Source organism: Capra hircus, chromosome 2, assembly GCF_001704415.2.
Source record: "Capra hircus breed San Clemente chromosome 2, ASM170441v1, whole genome shotgun sequence".
Taxonomy (NCBI): domain Eukaryota; kingdom Metazoa; phylum Chordata; class Mammalia; order Artiodactyla; family Bovidae; genus Capra; species Capra hircus.
The window spans coordinates 10,638,510-10,652,385 of NC_030809.1; the positions used below are offsets into that span (position 1 = coordinate 10,638,510).

Below are 13,876 nucleotides of genomic sequence, written 5' to 3' on the forward strand. Positions count from 1 at the left end.
TAAGAATAGTTTCTACATAGAAAAATTTAAAAAGAAATGTTACTTATAAAAAAAGTACAAAGCACCAAAATTCTTAAAGCTCTCTTATCTTTTCTGAATGAACCTCTAATATTCAAGTATAGTATCAATAAAGGTTTTTTCCCTGGTATATTCTGAATGTTCAAACAATTTTTCTTCAGATGTAACTAATTTTAAAAAGTAAATCTCCAGATGAAGTTTATCTTAATCTATTTACTCAAATGTCTGTACTTTCAAAATAGCACTTAATATAGTAACCAAGATATGACCATGGGAATTGAAAGGTATGGGTAAGAAATCATACTAAGCAGTTATATCACTGTTTCCCAAAATGGCTTATTTCTTATAATTATCTGAATGACTGGTAAAAATACAGACTTCTGAGCCCCATCTTATGCCTAATTAAATAGGATTCCAAGGAGAATGGTATAAACCCAGACAAGAACTTCACATTTCTGACTATAATGACTGGTCTTCTATGTGTAAGACTAGTCTGAGTAAGTCTGGGGATCATTGTTATACCAACTGTTGAAAGACTATTTCTAGATCTTGTATTGTAGAAGGTATACTTGTATGGTCTGGTGTACAATGGACAAGTTCCTAAAACCCCATGGTCCCGGATTCTTACAGCAAAATCTCCTACGTATTCAACTAAGTATCTAGAGATTGAACAGAAACAAAAGCACCAAGACAGTGAATTAACTCTAGCATTTTGTTAGATATTTGAAATTATATCCAGAAAAATTATTACTACCTCAAAATATGATTATCCTCAGTTATATAAAATTTACTTAACAACGTGTATAATGGAAAAAAAATGCTCTTGGAAAAAATGGAAAAAAAATAAAACTTCCCTCCTCCAAAAAAAGAGCAAAAACACCCGAACTCTAAAAGTAAGCATCACAAATACCTCTTTCTCATTCAATGAAACTCTTGACAACAATGAACACAATCAACCAATGAATGGATAAACAAAACATGGTATGGACTACTACGGAGTATTATTCAGCTTTAAAAAGGAAGGAAACTCTGACAGACGCTACAAATGGATAATCCATTAAGACATCAGGCTAAATGAAACAAACACATCACAGAAAGACAAATAATTTATGACTGTGCTAATAGAGGGTACTTAAGAGTAGTCAAAATCATAGACAGAGCAGAATGATGGTTGCCAGGAGCTAGAAGAAGGGGGAAATGGAGAGTCTGATGAATACAAAGTTTCAGTTTGAGAAGATAAAAAATGTTCTGGAGATAGATGGTAATGATTGCCCAACAATGTGAATGTACTTAGTACCACTGGATTATATGCTTAAAAATGACTGAAATGGTGAATTTTAGGTTATTTGTATTTTATCCCAATAAAGCAGTTGCTGAAGGAGACAGAAGGAATAATAGCAGGAAAAGATGAAGCTGACAGGCTCCATTGTACAACTGGAGAGAGATGAGCATGGGAATTAACTTCAGAGAAAAGGGATGCAGAGAATATTAGAGAGAAGCAGTGAAGCAGTTAAGGGGGTAGATTCAGTGATAAGACAAATAAGGCAGCTCCTATCCACTTCTGATTTCTCTGCATTAGGGAGCCAGATCCCCAGCTGAGTAAATGGAAGGGGAGGGCGGAGGAGAGGAAGCAGCAGGAGGGAAGAAGGGAGGGACGGAGTCAGGAAGAAAGGAAGGCAGGCTGAGAGGCAGGGAGGAAAGGAGAGAAGGAATGAAGGAAGGTGAGGAGGAAAGAGAAACAGGTTTACCACTGTGAAATAAACCAGGAAGAGTGACTGCATCACCAAGAATGTTTAAGTGCCCACTGAGATGCAATCATGGCTGGAAACTGTGACCAGTGAGCAGTTTTGTGTTTTCCTATAAAGCGTTCAGATGATTGGGAATAAGTATGAAATAGGTGAACAGGAGGGTTTAACTAGGGTTTTTAAACACTAGGTTAGGCTAGGGAAGGATGACACGGAAAAAGGGAGAGGAAGTTACGAATGTTTGTAAGAAACTGACTACAGTAATAAATCTTATCTTTTGAGCAGCACAGGGAGATACGGAAGTCTTTTTTGAGGGAAGGGTCAATGCCTGACAGTGAAAATATGATAGATCATTGCCATTATAAGTGGAAGTGTAGAGTAAGACACAGGGCTAGTGTGACAATAGAATAAATGAGCTGGAATGCTAGTGTGTGAGGTGTAAGATTAGGATTCTTGAAATTAAGATGTTAAAGGGTTATTGGTTATTGGTTCATCTGGCTGGTAGACAAGCAACAGGAGGTTAAGAACTGTGGACAACTGAAAATCACGGTGCTGTGGAAACCAGAGTATGACATGCAAAGAAGCTGCCTCTTTTCTGTAAGGGGAACAGAGCTAATGATTAAGGTGTCCCATGTCCATTTGGTAATTAAGGACTAACTCCTTGGATTTTTTTTATTTCTATTTTTCCTATTATGTATACTGTATATGTGCTGCTGCTGCTAAGTCGCTTCAGAGGGGTCAACTCTGTGCGACCCCACAGATGGCAGCCCATCAGGCTCCCCCATCCCTGGGATTGTCCAGGCAAGAACACTGGAGTGGGTTGCCACTTCCTTCTCCAATGCATGAAAGTGAAAAGTGAAAGTGAAGTCCCTCAGTCATGTCTTGACTCTTAACAACCCCATGGACTGCAGCCTACCAGGCTGCTCCATCCATGGGATTTTCCAGGCAAGAGTACTGGAGCGGGGTGCCATTGCCTTCTCTGATACTGTATATGTAACTGAAGAATATTCACCATTGTGTCTCCTTCACATATCACAGGATCTGAGTGACAACATGAGACTGGTACATTATGTTGAATAAATAATGAATAAACAAGGAGAAAAATTCAGCACTTACGTGTTTCAAGGACAAACCTTTTTTTTTTTTTTTTTAATTTTTACTTTATTTTACTTTACAATACTGTATTGGTTTTGCCATACACTGACATGAATCCACCACGGGTGTACATGCGTTCCCAAACATGAACCCCCCTCCCTCCTCCCTCCTCCCTCCTCACAACATCCCTCTGGGTCATCCCGTGCACCAGCCCCAAGCATGCTGTATCCTGCATCGGACATAGACTGGTGATTCGATTCTTACATGATAGTATACATGTTTCAATGCCATTCTCCCAAATCATCCCACCCTCTCCCTCTGAGTCCAAAAGTCCGCTATACACATCTGTGTCTTTTTTCCTGTCTTGCATACAGGGTCGTCATTGCCATCTTTCTAAATTCCATATATATGTGTTAGTATACTGTATTGGTGTTTTTCTTTCTGGCTTACTTCACTCTGTATAATCGGCTCCAGTTTCATCCATCTCATCAGAACTGATTCAAATGTATTCTTTTTAACGGCTGAGTAATACTCCATTGTGTATATGTACCACAGCTTTCTTATCCATTCATCTGCTCATGGACATCTAGGTTGTTTCCATGTCCTGGCTATTATAAACAGTGCTGCGATGAACATTGGGGTACATGTGTCTCTTTCAATTCTGGTTTCCTCAGTGTGTATGCCCAGCAGTGGGATTGCTGGGTTATATGGCAGTTCTATTTGCAATTTTTTAAGGAATCTCCACACTGTTCTCCATAGTGGTTGTACTAGTTTGCATTCCCACCAACAGTGTAGGAGGGTTCCCTTTTCTCCACACCCTCTCCAGCATTTATTGCTTGCAGACTTTTGGATCGCAGACAACCTGACTGGTGTGAAGTGGTATCTCATTGTGGTTTTGATTTGCATTTCTCTAATAACGAGTGATGTTGAGCATCTTTTCATGTGTTTGTTAGCCATCCGTAATGTCTATTTAGTTCTTTGGTTCATTTTTTGATTGGGTCGTTTATTTTTCTGGAATTGAGTTGCATAAGTTGCTTGTATATCTTTGAGATTAGTTGTTTGTCAGTTGTTTCATTTGCTATTATTTTCTCCCATTCAGAAGGCTGTCTTTTCACCTTGCTTATATTTTCCTTTGTTGTGCAGAAGCTTTTAATTTTAATTAGATCCCATTTATTTTTGCTTTTACTTCCAGAATTCTGGGAGGTGGATCATAGAGGATCCTGCTGTGATTTATGTCGGAGAGTTTTGCCTATGTTCTCCTCTAGGAGTTTTATAGTTTCTGGTCTTACACTTAGGTCTTTAATCCATTTTGAGTTTATTTTCGTGTGCGGTGTTAGAAAGTGATCTAGTTTCAGTCTTTTACAAGTGGTTGACCAGTTTTCCCAGCACCACTTGTTAAAGAGATTGTCTTTACTCCATTGTATATTCTTGCCTCCTTCGTCAAAGATAAGGTGTCCACATGTGTGTGGATTTATCTCTGGGCTTTCTATTTTGTTCCATTGATCTACATGTCTGTCTTTGTGCCAGTACCATACTGTCTTGATGACTGTGGCTTTGTAGTAGAGCCTGAAGTCAGGCAAGTTGATTCCTCCAGTTCCATTCTTCTTTCTCAAGATTGCTTTGGCTATTCGAGGTTTTTTGTATTTCCATACAAATCTTGAAATTATTTGTTCTAGTTCTGTGAAAAATATCGCTGGTAGCTTGATAGGGATTGCATTGAATTTGTAAATTGCTTTGGGTAGTATACTAATTTTCACTATATTGATTCTTCCGATCCATGAACATGGTATATTTCTCTATTAGTGTCCTCTTTGATTTCTTTCATCAGTGTTTTATAGTTTTCTATATATAGGTCTTTAGTTTCTTTAGGTAGATATATTCCTAAGCATTTTATTCTTTTCGTTGCAATGGTGAATGGAATTGTTTCCTTAATTTCTTTTTCTACTTTCTCATTATTAGTGTATAGGAATGCAAGGGATTTCTGTGTGTTGATTTTATATCCTGAAACTTTACTATATTCACTGATTAGCTCTAGTAATTTTCTGGTGGAGTCTTTAGGGTTTTCTATGTAGAGGATCATGTCATCTGCAAACAGTGAGAGTTTTACTTCTTCTTTTCCAATTTGGATTCCTTTTATTTCTTTTTCTGCTCTGATTGCTGTGGCCAAAACTTCCAGAACTATGTTGAATAGTAGCAGTGAAAGTGGGCACCCTTGTCTTGTTCCTGACTTTAGGGGAAATGCTTTCAATTTTTCACCATTGAGGATAATGTTTGCTGTGGGTTTGTCATATATAGCTTTTATTATGTTGAGGTATGTTCCTTCTATTCCTGCTTTCTGGAGGGTTTTTATCATAAATGGATGTTGAATTTTGTCAAAGGCCTTCTCTGCATCTATTGAGATAATCATATGGCTTTTATTTTTCAATTTGTTAATGTGGTGAATTACATTGATTGATTTGCAGATATTGAAGAATCCTTGCATCCCTGGGATAAAGCCCACTTGGTCATGGTGTATGATCTTTTTAATGTGTTGTTGGATTCTGATTGCTAGAATTTTGTTGAGGATTTTTGCATCTATGTTCATCAGTGATATTGGCCTGTAGTTTTCTTTTTTTGTAGTATTTTTGTCAGGTTTTGGTATTAGGGTGATGGTGGCCTCATAGAATGAGTTTGGAAGTTTACCTTCCTCTGCAATTTTCTGGAAGAGTTTGAGTAGGACAGGTGTTAGCTCTACTCGAAATTTTTGGTAGAATTCAGCTGTGAAGCCCTCTGGACCTGGGCTTTTGTTTGCTGGAAGATTTCTGATTACAGTTTCAATTTCCGTGCTTGTGATGGGTCTGTTAAGATTTTCTATTTCTTCCTGGTTCAGTTTTGGAATATTGTACTTTTCTAAGAATTTGTCCATTTCTTCCACGTTGTCCATTTTATTGGCATATAATTGCTGATAGTAGTCTCTTATGATCCTTTGTATTTCTGTGTTGTCTGTTGTGATCTCTCCATTTTCATTTCTAATTTTATTGACTTGATTTTTCTCTCTTTGCTTCTTGATGAGTCTGGCTAATGAGCGACAAACCTTATTTTAAGGACAAAGTTTCAGAGGATACTTTTCACCTTAAATCGAATAATTTCAAAACATAAAAACTGATGCTGAAAACCAAAGGTAAGTCAATCCAAATCATGTCCACATACTGGTCAGCAGGTAAAAACAAATTATAAGTAGGTCATTAAAAAGAAATTCAACTTTGTATACCTTAAAGTCTGCTCTCCTGATTCCTGCATCTTGGCTTTCTTCACCTGTAAAATAAATACACAAAAGCATCAATGTCATGATCTGTTTTTAAAATCATCTAGCTACTCAAATGGTAGCCTCAGATTAACTAATAAATTACAGCGTAATTGTTTCCTTTTGTCTTGCTTAGACTTAGATTTATTTCATTAACCCCTGATATATTTTAAAGATGGACTTGTTTTTCACATGGGGCTCTCTTTTTTCTTTTTAATGAAAACAGTGTCTTCTAAACTCACAGTAAAATAAAAGGTTTACCAGGATTTTTACTCAACACAGAATGTTTACCAGGATAAGGTATCCAAACTTGAAATCAAACTGGTTACTTTAAAATTTTAACAGACACATAAATATATTTTCAAACAGTAAGTATGGTAATTTTGCAATCATCTAACCATTCATTTAATAGAAATACTTTATATTTATATTACTTACGTACCAAAAATAAAAATAAATTCCTATCAGGTTACCAGTAATTTAAAAAATATGCTTTATACTATTCTGTTTTTTCCCATATTTTCATCTTCTCTAAATCCTTCTAAGGTAAAAGTATTTCCATTGAAACAGTTTAAGAAGTCACAAATGGAAGATCTATGGTTAACATTACTAATGGTTTTCCCTGTTGTTGTTGTTTTAAATATTACAAAGAATCTGATTTTAGAGGTTTTGAATTAGAATAACTAGTTATAGAAGTAAGCTTAGTGTGCTTAGCCATACAAATTATGAAAACTTAAAAAATGTTTCAAGTTCGCAAAGTACAGAGAGTACTGCCAACCCACTACAAGGAGTTAGGTGTGCGCAGAGGCAGGAAATCTGCTGAACAGCTTTTTTTTTAGGCCATGGCGTGCAGCATGCAGGATCTTGGTTTCCCAACGAGGGACTGAACCTGTGCCCCTGCACTGGCAGTCTTAACCGCCGGACTACCAGGGAAGTCCCTGCTACTAAACAATTTCAAACAAACATATTACGTGGGAATATAGCTATTAAATACGATTAAATTTAAAATTTCAAATTAAATAATAAATACAACATAAATCCCGGGTCCATTCAATTTCTCATGGACATCTATTCTTCATGAGAAAACATGACAAAATAAATAGAACCAAATACTTCTGGATCCTTGCTTATGGCATATCAACTGACATTATATAATGCTGCCTTAACTTTCATAGGTGCCAATAAAGATAAAATAATAAGGGGTATTAAAAAATCCCCTATGTTTACAAACAAAATTACAAAAGTATATGAAGAAAAAGGAAACAAAAACAAAACCTTTGAGGTAGATAAACCCTTAGTAAACATGATATTAAATTAAAAAGCCATAAAGGAGAAAATAGGCTGATTTTACAAAAATTCAAAACTTCCGTATGATAAAAGATACCATAAACCAACCAGGAGGTAAAGCAGGAGGTAAACCAGGACAGGTAAATACACTGTGACAAAAGAATTTAACTGTATTACAAATATGTGACATAACCTCAATGAAAGGTGTGGGAGAAAAATGCACTCATGTAATAATGCTGGAAAACAGTTTGACTGGAAACTGCAAGGCTTAAGACAAGAAAAATTCAACTTAATACAGGCTCTTATAAGAAAATGTGCTGTCCTTCCCACCGGAAGATAACAGTATTTATACAATCCAGATAATAAAGTCATTTTCCAATAGTGGTGATGAATTTATGCTTAGTTCACCCAAAGACTCTTTGCAATCAGAGAAATGAAGTTAAAACAGTCTATGGTTTACACACAGTAACCCATACAAGGAAAACTAGAACAATGAAGAATCTAACTTATCATAGTCTTCATTTTATTAGAGCCACAGAGTAACAAATTTAGCTAGAAAACTCTCAAAAAAAAAGCCCTGGAGCAAAATTTTAAAATATATTCATAATGGCCTTTCAAGGAAGAACTATGCTTTTTCATTTTTTATCTACTACATCGCCAGCTCAGTAGAGTGCTGCTGCTGCTGCTAAGTCGCTTCAGTCGTGCCCGACTCTGTGAGACCCCAGAGATGGCAGCCCATCAGGCTCCCCCGTCCCTGGGATTCTCCAGGCAAGAACACTGGAGTGGGTTGCCATTTCCTTCTCCAATGCATGAAAGTGAAAAGTGAAAGTGAAGTCGCTCAGTCGTGTCCGACTCTTAGCGACTCCGTGGACTGCAGCCCACCAGGCTCCTCCGCCCATGGGATTTTCCAGGCAAGAGTACTGGAGTGGGTTGCCATTGCCTTCTCCCTCAGTAAAGTACATATACACAAATAGAAACAGAGAAAATGAACCTAAAGACATGTCTACCAAACAAAGAAGTCAGGGGGTGGAAAATGTGCTCCCAGCTAATTCTGTACCTTTCATGACCCACTGTTCGCCTTGATTTAGGCAATTCTGTCCTCCTGTAAGTCAGGGATAGGAAATATGGTACCTTGGCATAGAGGCGTTAAACTATCCTATTAAACTAAACTAATAAACTATTAGTTATCCTTTTTATAAAAAAAATTTTTATTTTTACTTTACTTTACAATACTGTATTGGTTTTGCCATACACTGACATGAATCCGCCACGGGTGTACATGAGTTCCCAATCCTGAACCCCCCTCCCACCTCCCACCCCATATCATCTCTCTGGATCATCCCCATGCACCAGTCCCAAGCATCCTGTATCGAACATAGTATTAGTTATCCTTAAACCATCTCTCTGGATCATCCCCATGCACCAGTCCCAAGCATCCTGTATCGAACATAGTATTAGTTATCTATAAACTAACTCAAAGGATACAGATTTCATTGGATTACAAAAGGATGGGTTCAAATAACACAATCCAGAAATGGACAGAAAGTAAAATCGTGCAGCTACTTTGGAAAACAGTCTAGCAGTTTCTCAAACAGTTAAACATAAAGCTGCCATATATCCAGCCATTCCATTCCTGACTATATAACCAAAGAGAAATGAAAACATATACATACAAAGGCCTGGACATGAATGTTCATATCAGCATTATTCAAAACAGCAAGAAAGGGGAAACCCAGTGTCCATGAATAGATGAATGGATAAACACAATAATGACAAATAAAAATGATGAATGATAAAATAAATCCATATAACGAAACATTCAGCAATAAAAGGGAATGAAGTATCAATACTTGCGCGTGCTAACACAGATAAACTTTGAAAAGATTATGCTAAGTGAAAGGAGCCAGTCACAAAGGACCACATAACTCCATTTATATGAAATACTCACAAAAGGTCAACAGGAAAGTAAATTAGTAGTTGCCTAGGATTGGGGCGAGGGCAGAATTGAGGGGTGACTGCTAATGGGTACAGTTTCTTTTTGGAGTGACGAAAATGTTCTAAAATCAACTCTGGTGACAGCCGCAAAACTCTGAGAATATACTAAAAACCATCCAATTGGATACTTTAAAATGGATGTGAATTATATCTCAATAACTAGAGCTGTCATTTAAAAAATGACATTATCTTATGGGCATGTTATAACTAAAGGTTACTAAAGGAAGATACTGACAAATTCATGAATCAGAGTTCTATTTGTGCCTCTGCTTAAAAACATAGCAACAACAACAAAAAATCATGCTTTAAATATAGCAGAGCAAAAATAAATAAATAAATAAATATAGCAGAGCAAAGGAATACAACTAATACAACATACGAATTCAGAATATACAGGTTCAAGGCTCAGTTCTGAGAGTTAATTCACTGTGTGTCTACCTCTCTGAAAATAAAACATCACTATCTACTTCAAAGATCTGCTCTGAAAATGAAACTGGTGAAGGGGAGTGGATAGGGAGAGAAAGCATGAGCGAGCAGTTTATGAAAAGACAAAGTAATACACAATTGTTATATTAAGAAATACACTTTCTAGATAAGAAAATTACATTACAGATCTCAAATGTCACTCCAGAATTATTCTGAGATGCCTTACAAGTATATAATTATTATGCTTCTTAAGTTTTAACAAGAGGCTAAGTCATACTAGAGCTTGATAAACTGTAATCTTGGGGTCAATAAATCCAACAGAAGTCTGCATGAAATCTTAAAAAGGAAGATGTCTGTGTCAAAATTAATCCACCACTGTCCAACAAAGCATATCATTCTCTTTACAAGAAAGTTAAACTGTATGTTCTAGTAGGGCAAAGAGTTTGATCATAACCTAGATGAAATTACACACACACACACACAAATTTTAACATTATTTTGTTTGATCACACTTACCAATGGGCAGTGGCAATGTCAGTCGCTCAGTTGTGTTTGACTCTCTGCGAGCCCTTGGACTGCAGCCTGCCAGGGCTCTCTATCCATGGAATTCTTCAGGCAAGAACACTGGAGTGGGTTGCCATTCCCTTCTCCAGGGGATCTTCCCAACCCAGGGATCGAACCCAGGTCTCCTACATTTCAGGCAGATTTTATATCATCTGAGCCACCAGGGAAGCTCTTACCAATAGTCATCTAATTATTAATTTGACTTCCAGAACTTGACATAAGGAAATCAGCATATAGGGAGTGAGAATAAGCATTCCAAATGACTAGAAAGGTAAATACCTGTGGCAGAGACAACTGCCTGCTCCATCACTGCATACGGAGCATGACTTGCAATGGGAGGCAAGAAATGTGTCTTTTTAAGGTCACAGGCTACCAGTTCAAAAGAGGTCACAACTGGATCTAGTAGAAACTAGTGAGCATCAGATCCTGGACTTGATCTGGATGCAGCAATGGATGGAATTTGGGGCTGTTTCTCTTAAGAGAAATGTATGGGGAAAGGAGTCACATGTTTTTTACATCAGAAAGTCAAATAGGTGAACCAAAGAAAAGATTATGGTAGATTCACACATAAATATTCACTAGTCATTTTCCTCTCCCTGGTTACACAGGATGCTATAGACTGAATGTCTGTATTCGGCCCCCCCAACCAACTCATATGTTGAAATTTTATCCCCAGTATGATAAAATGTGCAAGTGGGACTTTAGGGTGATAAGATTATGGGGGTGGAGCCCTCATGAATGCGATTAGTACCCTTATAAAGGAGACCTCCTTTGCTATACAGCAAAAATATAGCAGTCTATGAGCCAGGAAGCAGGCCCTTACCAGACACCAAATCACTTATATGTTTGGAATCTAAAACATGATACAAATGAATATATCTATGAAATAGAAACAGACCCACAAACATAAAGCACAGACTTGTGGTTGCCAAGGGAGAGGGGAGTGGAAGAGCGGTGGACTGGGAGTTGGTGATTAGCAGATGCAAAGTATTATACATATGTGTAACTGAATCACTTTGCAGTACACCAGAAACTAACACATTATATACCAACCACACTTCAATAAAATAAAATTTTAAAAAATCATGACTTTATCATTATCAACTTGGGATAGGACCATTCTTTCCACTGAAGCCTTAGATCTCTACTACACTCTCTGAGAATTTTCCTCAACATCTGATATTAACTCTTCTTATCCTAGTTATTTTTAACAGTTAATACATGTTCTACATTTTCTGTATTTATCTATTTTGCACCCATTAATCACAGGGCCAAACTAACAGCCAAAGTTGCTTATCTCCCCTGCAATCCAGAGCCTATATTTTGAACCATATTCTGAACTATATTCCCCTGCTCTAAATAAACCTCCAATCCTAAATAAACAATTACTCTGCTACCTTGCCGTTCAGTTCAGTCGCTCAGTCGTGTCTGACTCTTTGCGACCCCTGCATGCTGAATTGCAGCACGCCAGGCCTCCCTGTCCATCACCAACTCCGGAGTTTACCCAAACTCATGTCCATCGAGTCAGTGATGCAATCCGGCCATCTCATCCTCTGTCGTCCCCTTCTCCTGGCCCCAATCCCTCCCAGCATCAGGGTCTTTTCCAATGAGTCAACTCTTCACATGAAGTGGCCAAAGTATTGGAGTTTCAGCTTCAGTATCAGTCCTTCCAATGAACACCAAGGACTGATCTCCTTTAGGATGAACTGGTTGTATGTCCTTGCTGTCCAAGGGACTCTCAAGAGTTTTCTCCAACACCACAGTTCAAAAGCATCAATTCTTCAGTTCACAGTTCAATTCTTTAGTGCTCAGCTTTCTTCACAGTCCAACTCTCACATCCATACATGACCACCGGAAAAACCATACCCTTGACTAGACAGATCTTTGTTGGCAAAGTAATGTCTCTGCTTTTGAATATGCTATCTAGGTTGGTCATAATTTTCCTTCCAAGGAGTAAGCATCTTTTAATTTCATGGCTGCAATCGCCATCTACAGTGATTTTGGAGCCCCCCAAAATAAAGTCTGACAGTGCTTTCACGGTTTCCCCATCTATTTCCCATGAAGTGATGGGACCAGATGCCATGATCTTCACTTTCTGAATGTTGAGCTTTAAGCCAACTTTTTTGCTCTCCTCTTTCACTTTCATCAAGAGGCTTTTTAGCTTCTCTTCACTTTCTGCCATAAGGGTGGTGTTATCTGCATATCTGAGGTGATTGATATTTCTCCTGGCAATCTTGATTCCAGCTTGTGTTTCTTCCAGTCCAGCGTTTCTCATGATGTACTCTGCATATAAGTTAAATAAGCAAGGTGACAATATACAGCCTTGACGTACTCCTTTTCCTATTTGGAACCAGTCTGTTGTTCCATGTCCAGTTCTAACCGTTGCTTCCTGACCTGCATATAGGTTTCTCAAGAGGCAGGTTAGGTGGTCTGGTATTCCCATCTCTTTCAGAATTTCCCACAGTTTACTGTGATCCACACTGTCAAAGGCTTTGGCATAGTCAATAAAGAAGAAATAGATGTTTTTCTGGAACTCTCTTGCTTTTTCGATGATCCAGTGGATGTTGGCAATTTGATCTCTGGTTCCTCTGCCTTTTCTAAAACCAGCTTGAACATCAGGGAGTTCACGGTTGACATATTGCTGAAGCCTGGCTTGGAGAATTTTGAGCATTACTTTGCTAGCGTGTGAGATGAGTGCAATTGTGTGGTAGTTTGAGCATTCTTTGGCATTGCCTTTCTTTGGAGTTGGAATAAAAACTGCCCTTTTCCAGTCCTGTGGCCACTGCTGAGTTTTCCTAATTTGCTGGCATATTGAGTGCAGCACTTTCACAGCATCACCTTTCAGGATTTGAAATAGCTCAACTGGAATTCCATCACCTCCACTAGCTTTGTTTGTAGTGATGCTTTCTAAGGCCCACTTGACTTCACATTTCAGGATGTCTGGCTCTAGGTGAGTGATCACATCATTGTGATTATTTGGGTCGTAAGATCTTTCTTGGTACCTTACCCGTAGAAACCCCAATTAAGACTGTGGCCTATGCATTCCCCTACGATACATTCTAGGATTGCTCTATGCGTCTCTGCCTCCTAAATGACACTGGTGCTCTCCCTGGGACCCTCTGTGGCATGCTATGTCTCTTATTTCTAAGAGAATTATAACAGTCAACTTTCCTCTCAATGGCACTGACCTCTTTGTGTTGTCACTCAGTCACCTCTATAAATTAAGACCCAGGTATAAACCAATTAAAAAAATATATATATGTCCCGTGACAATCACCATTTACAGTCAGCAGAAAATTTTTATTTTTTTTAATTAAAACGTTTTTTTGGCTGCACCACGTGGCTTGTGAGATCTTAGTCTCAGGTATCATACCCATGCCCCTGTTAGTGGAAGTGGAGATTCCCAGCCATTGGACCACCAGGAATTCCCAGAAAATCTGCTTTTAAACCACTTTAATTTCTC

The 13,876-nt window shown here is 38.0% G+C and overlaps 1 protein-coding gene across 2 annotated transcripts in view; it reads right to left on the minus strand.

Annotated features, from left to right (window-relative positions):
* Positions 1-13,876, minus strand: part of EYA3 (EYA transcriptional coactivator and phosphatase 3) — a 95,474-nt gene that overhangs the window by 59,091 nt on the left and 22,507 nt on the right. For both annotated transcript variants that reach the window (XM_005676781.3, XM_005676782.3), the window contains exon 3: positions 6,109-6,152. In XM_005676781.3, the coding sequence (XP_005676838.1) occupies positions 6,109-6,152 (44 nt within the window). The remainder of the gene's footprint in view (positions 1-6,108; positions 6,153-13,876) is intronic.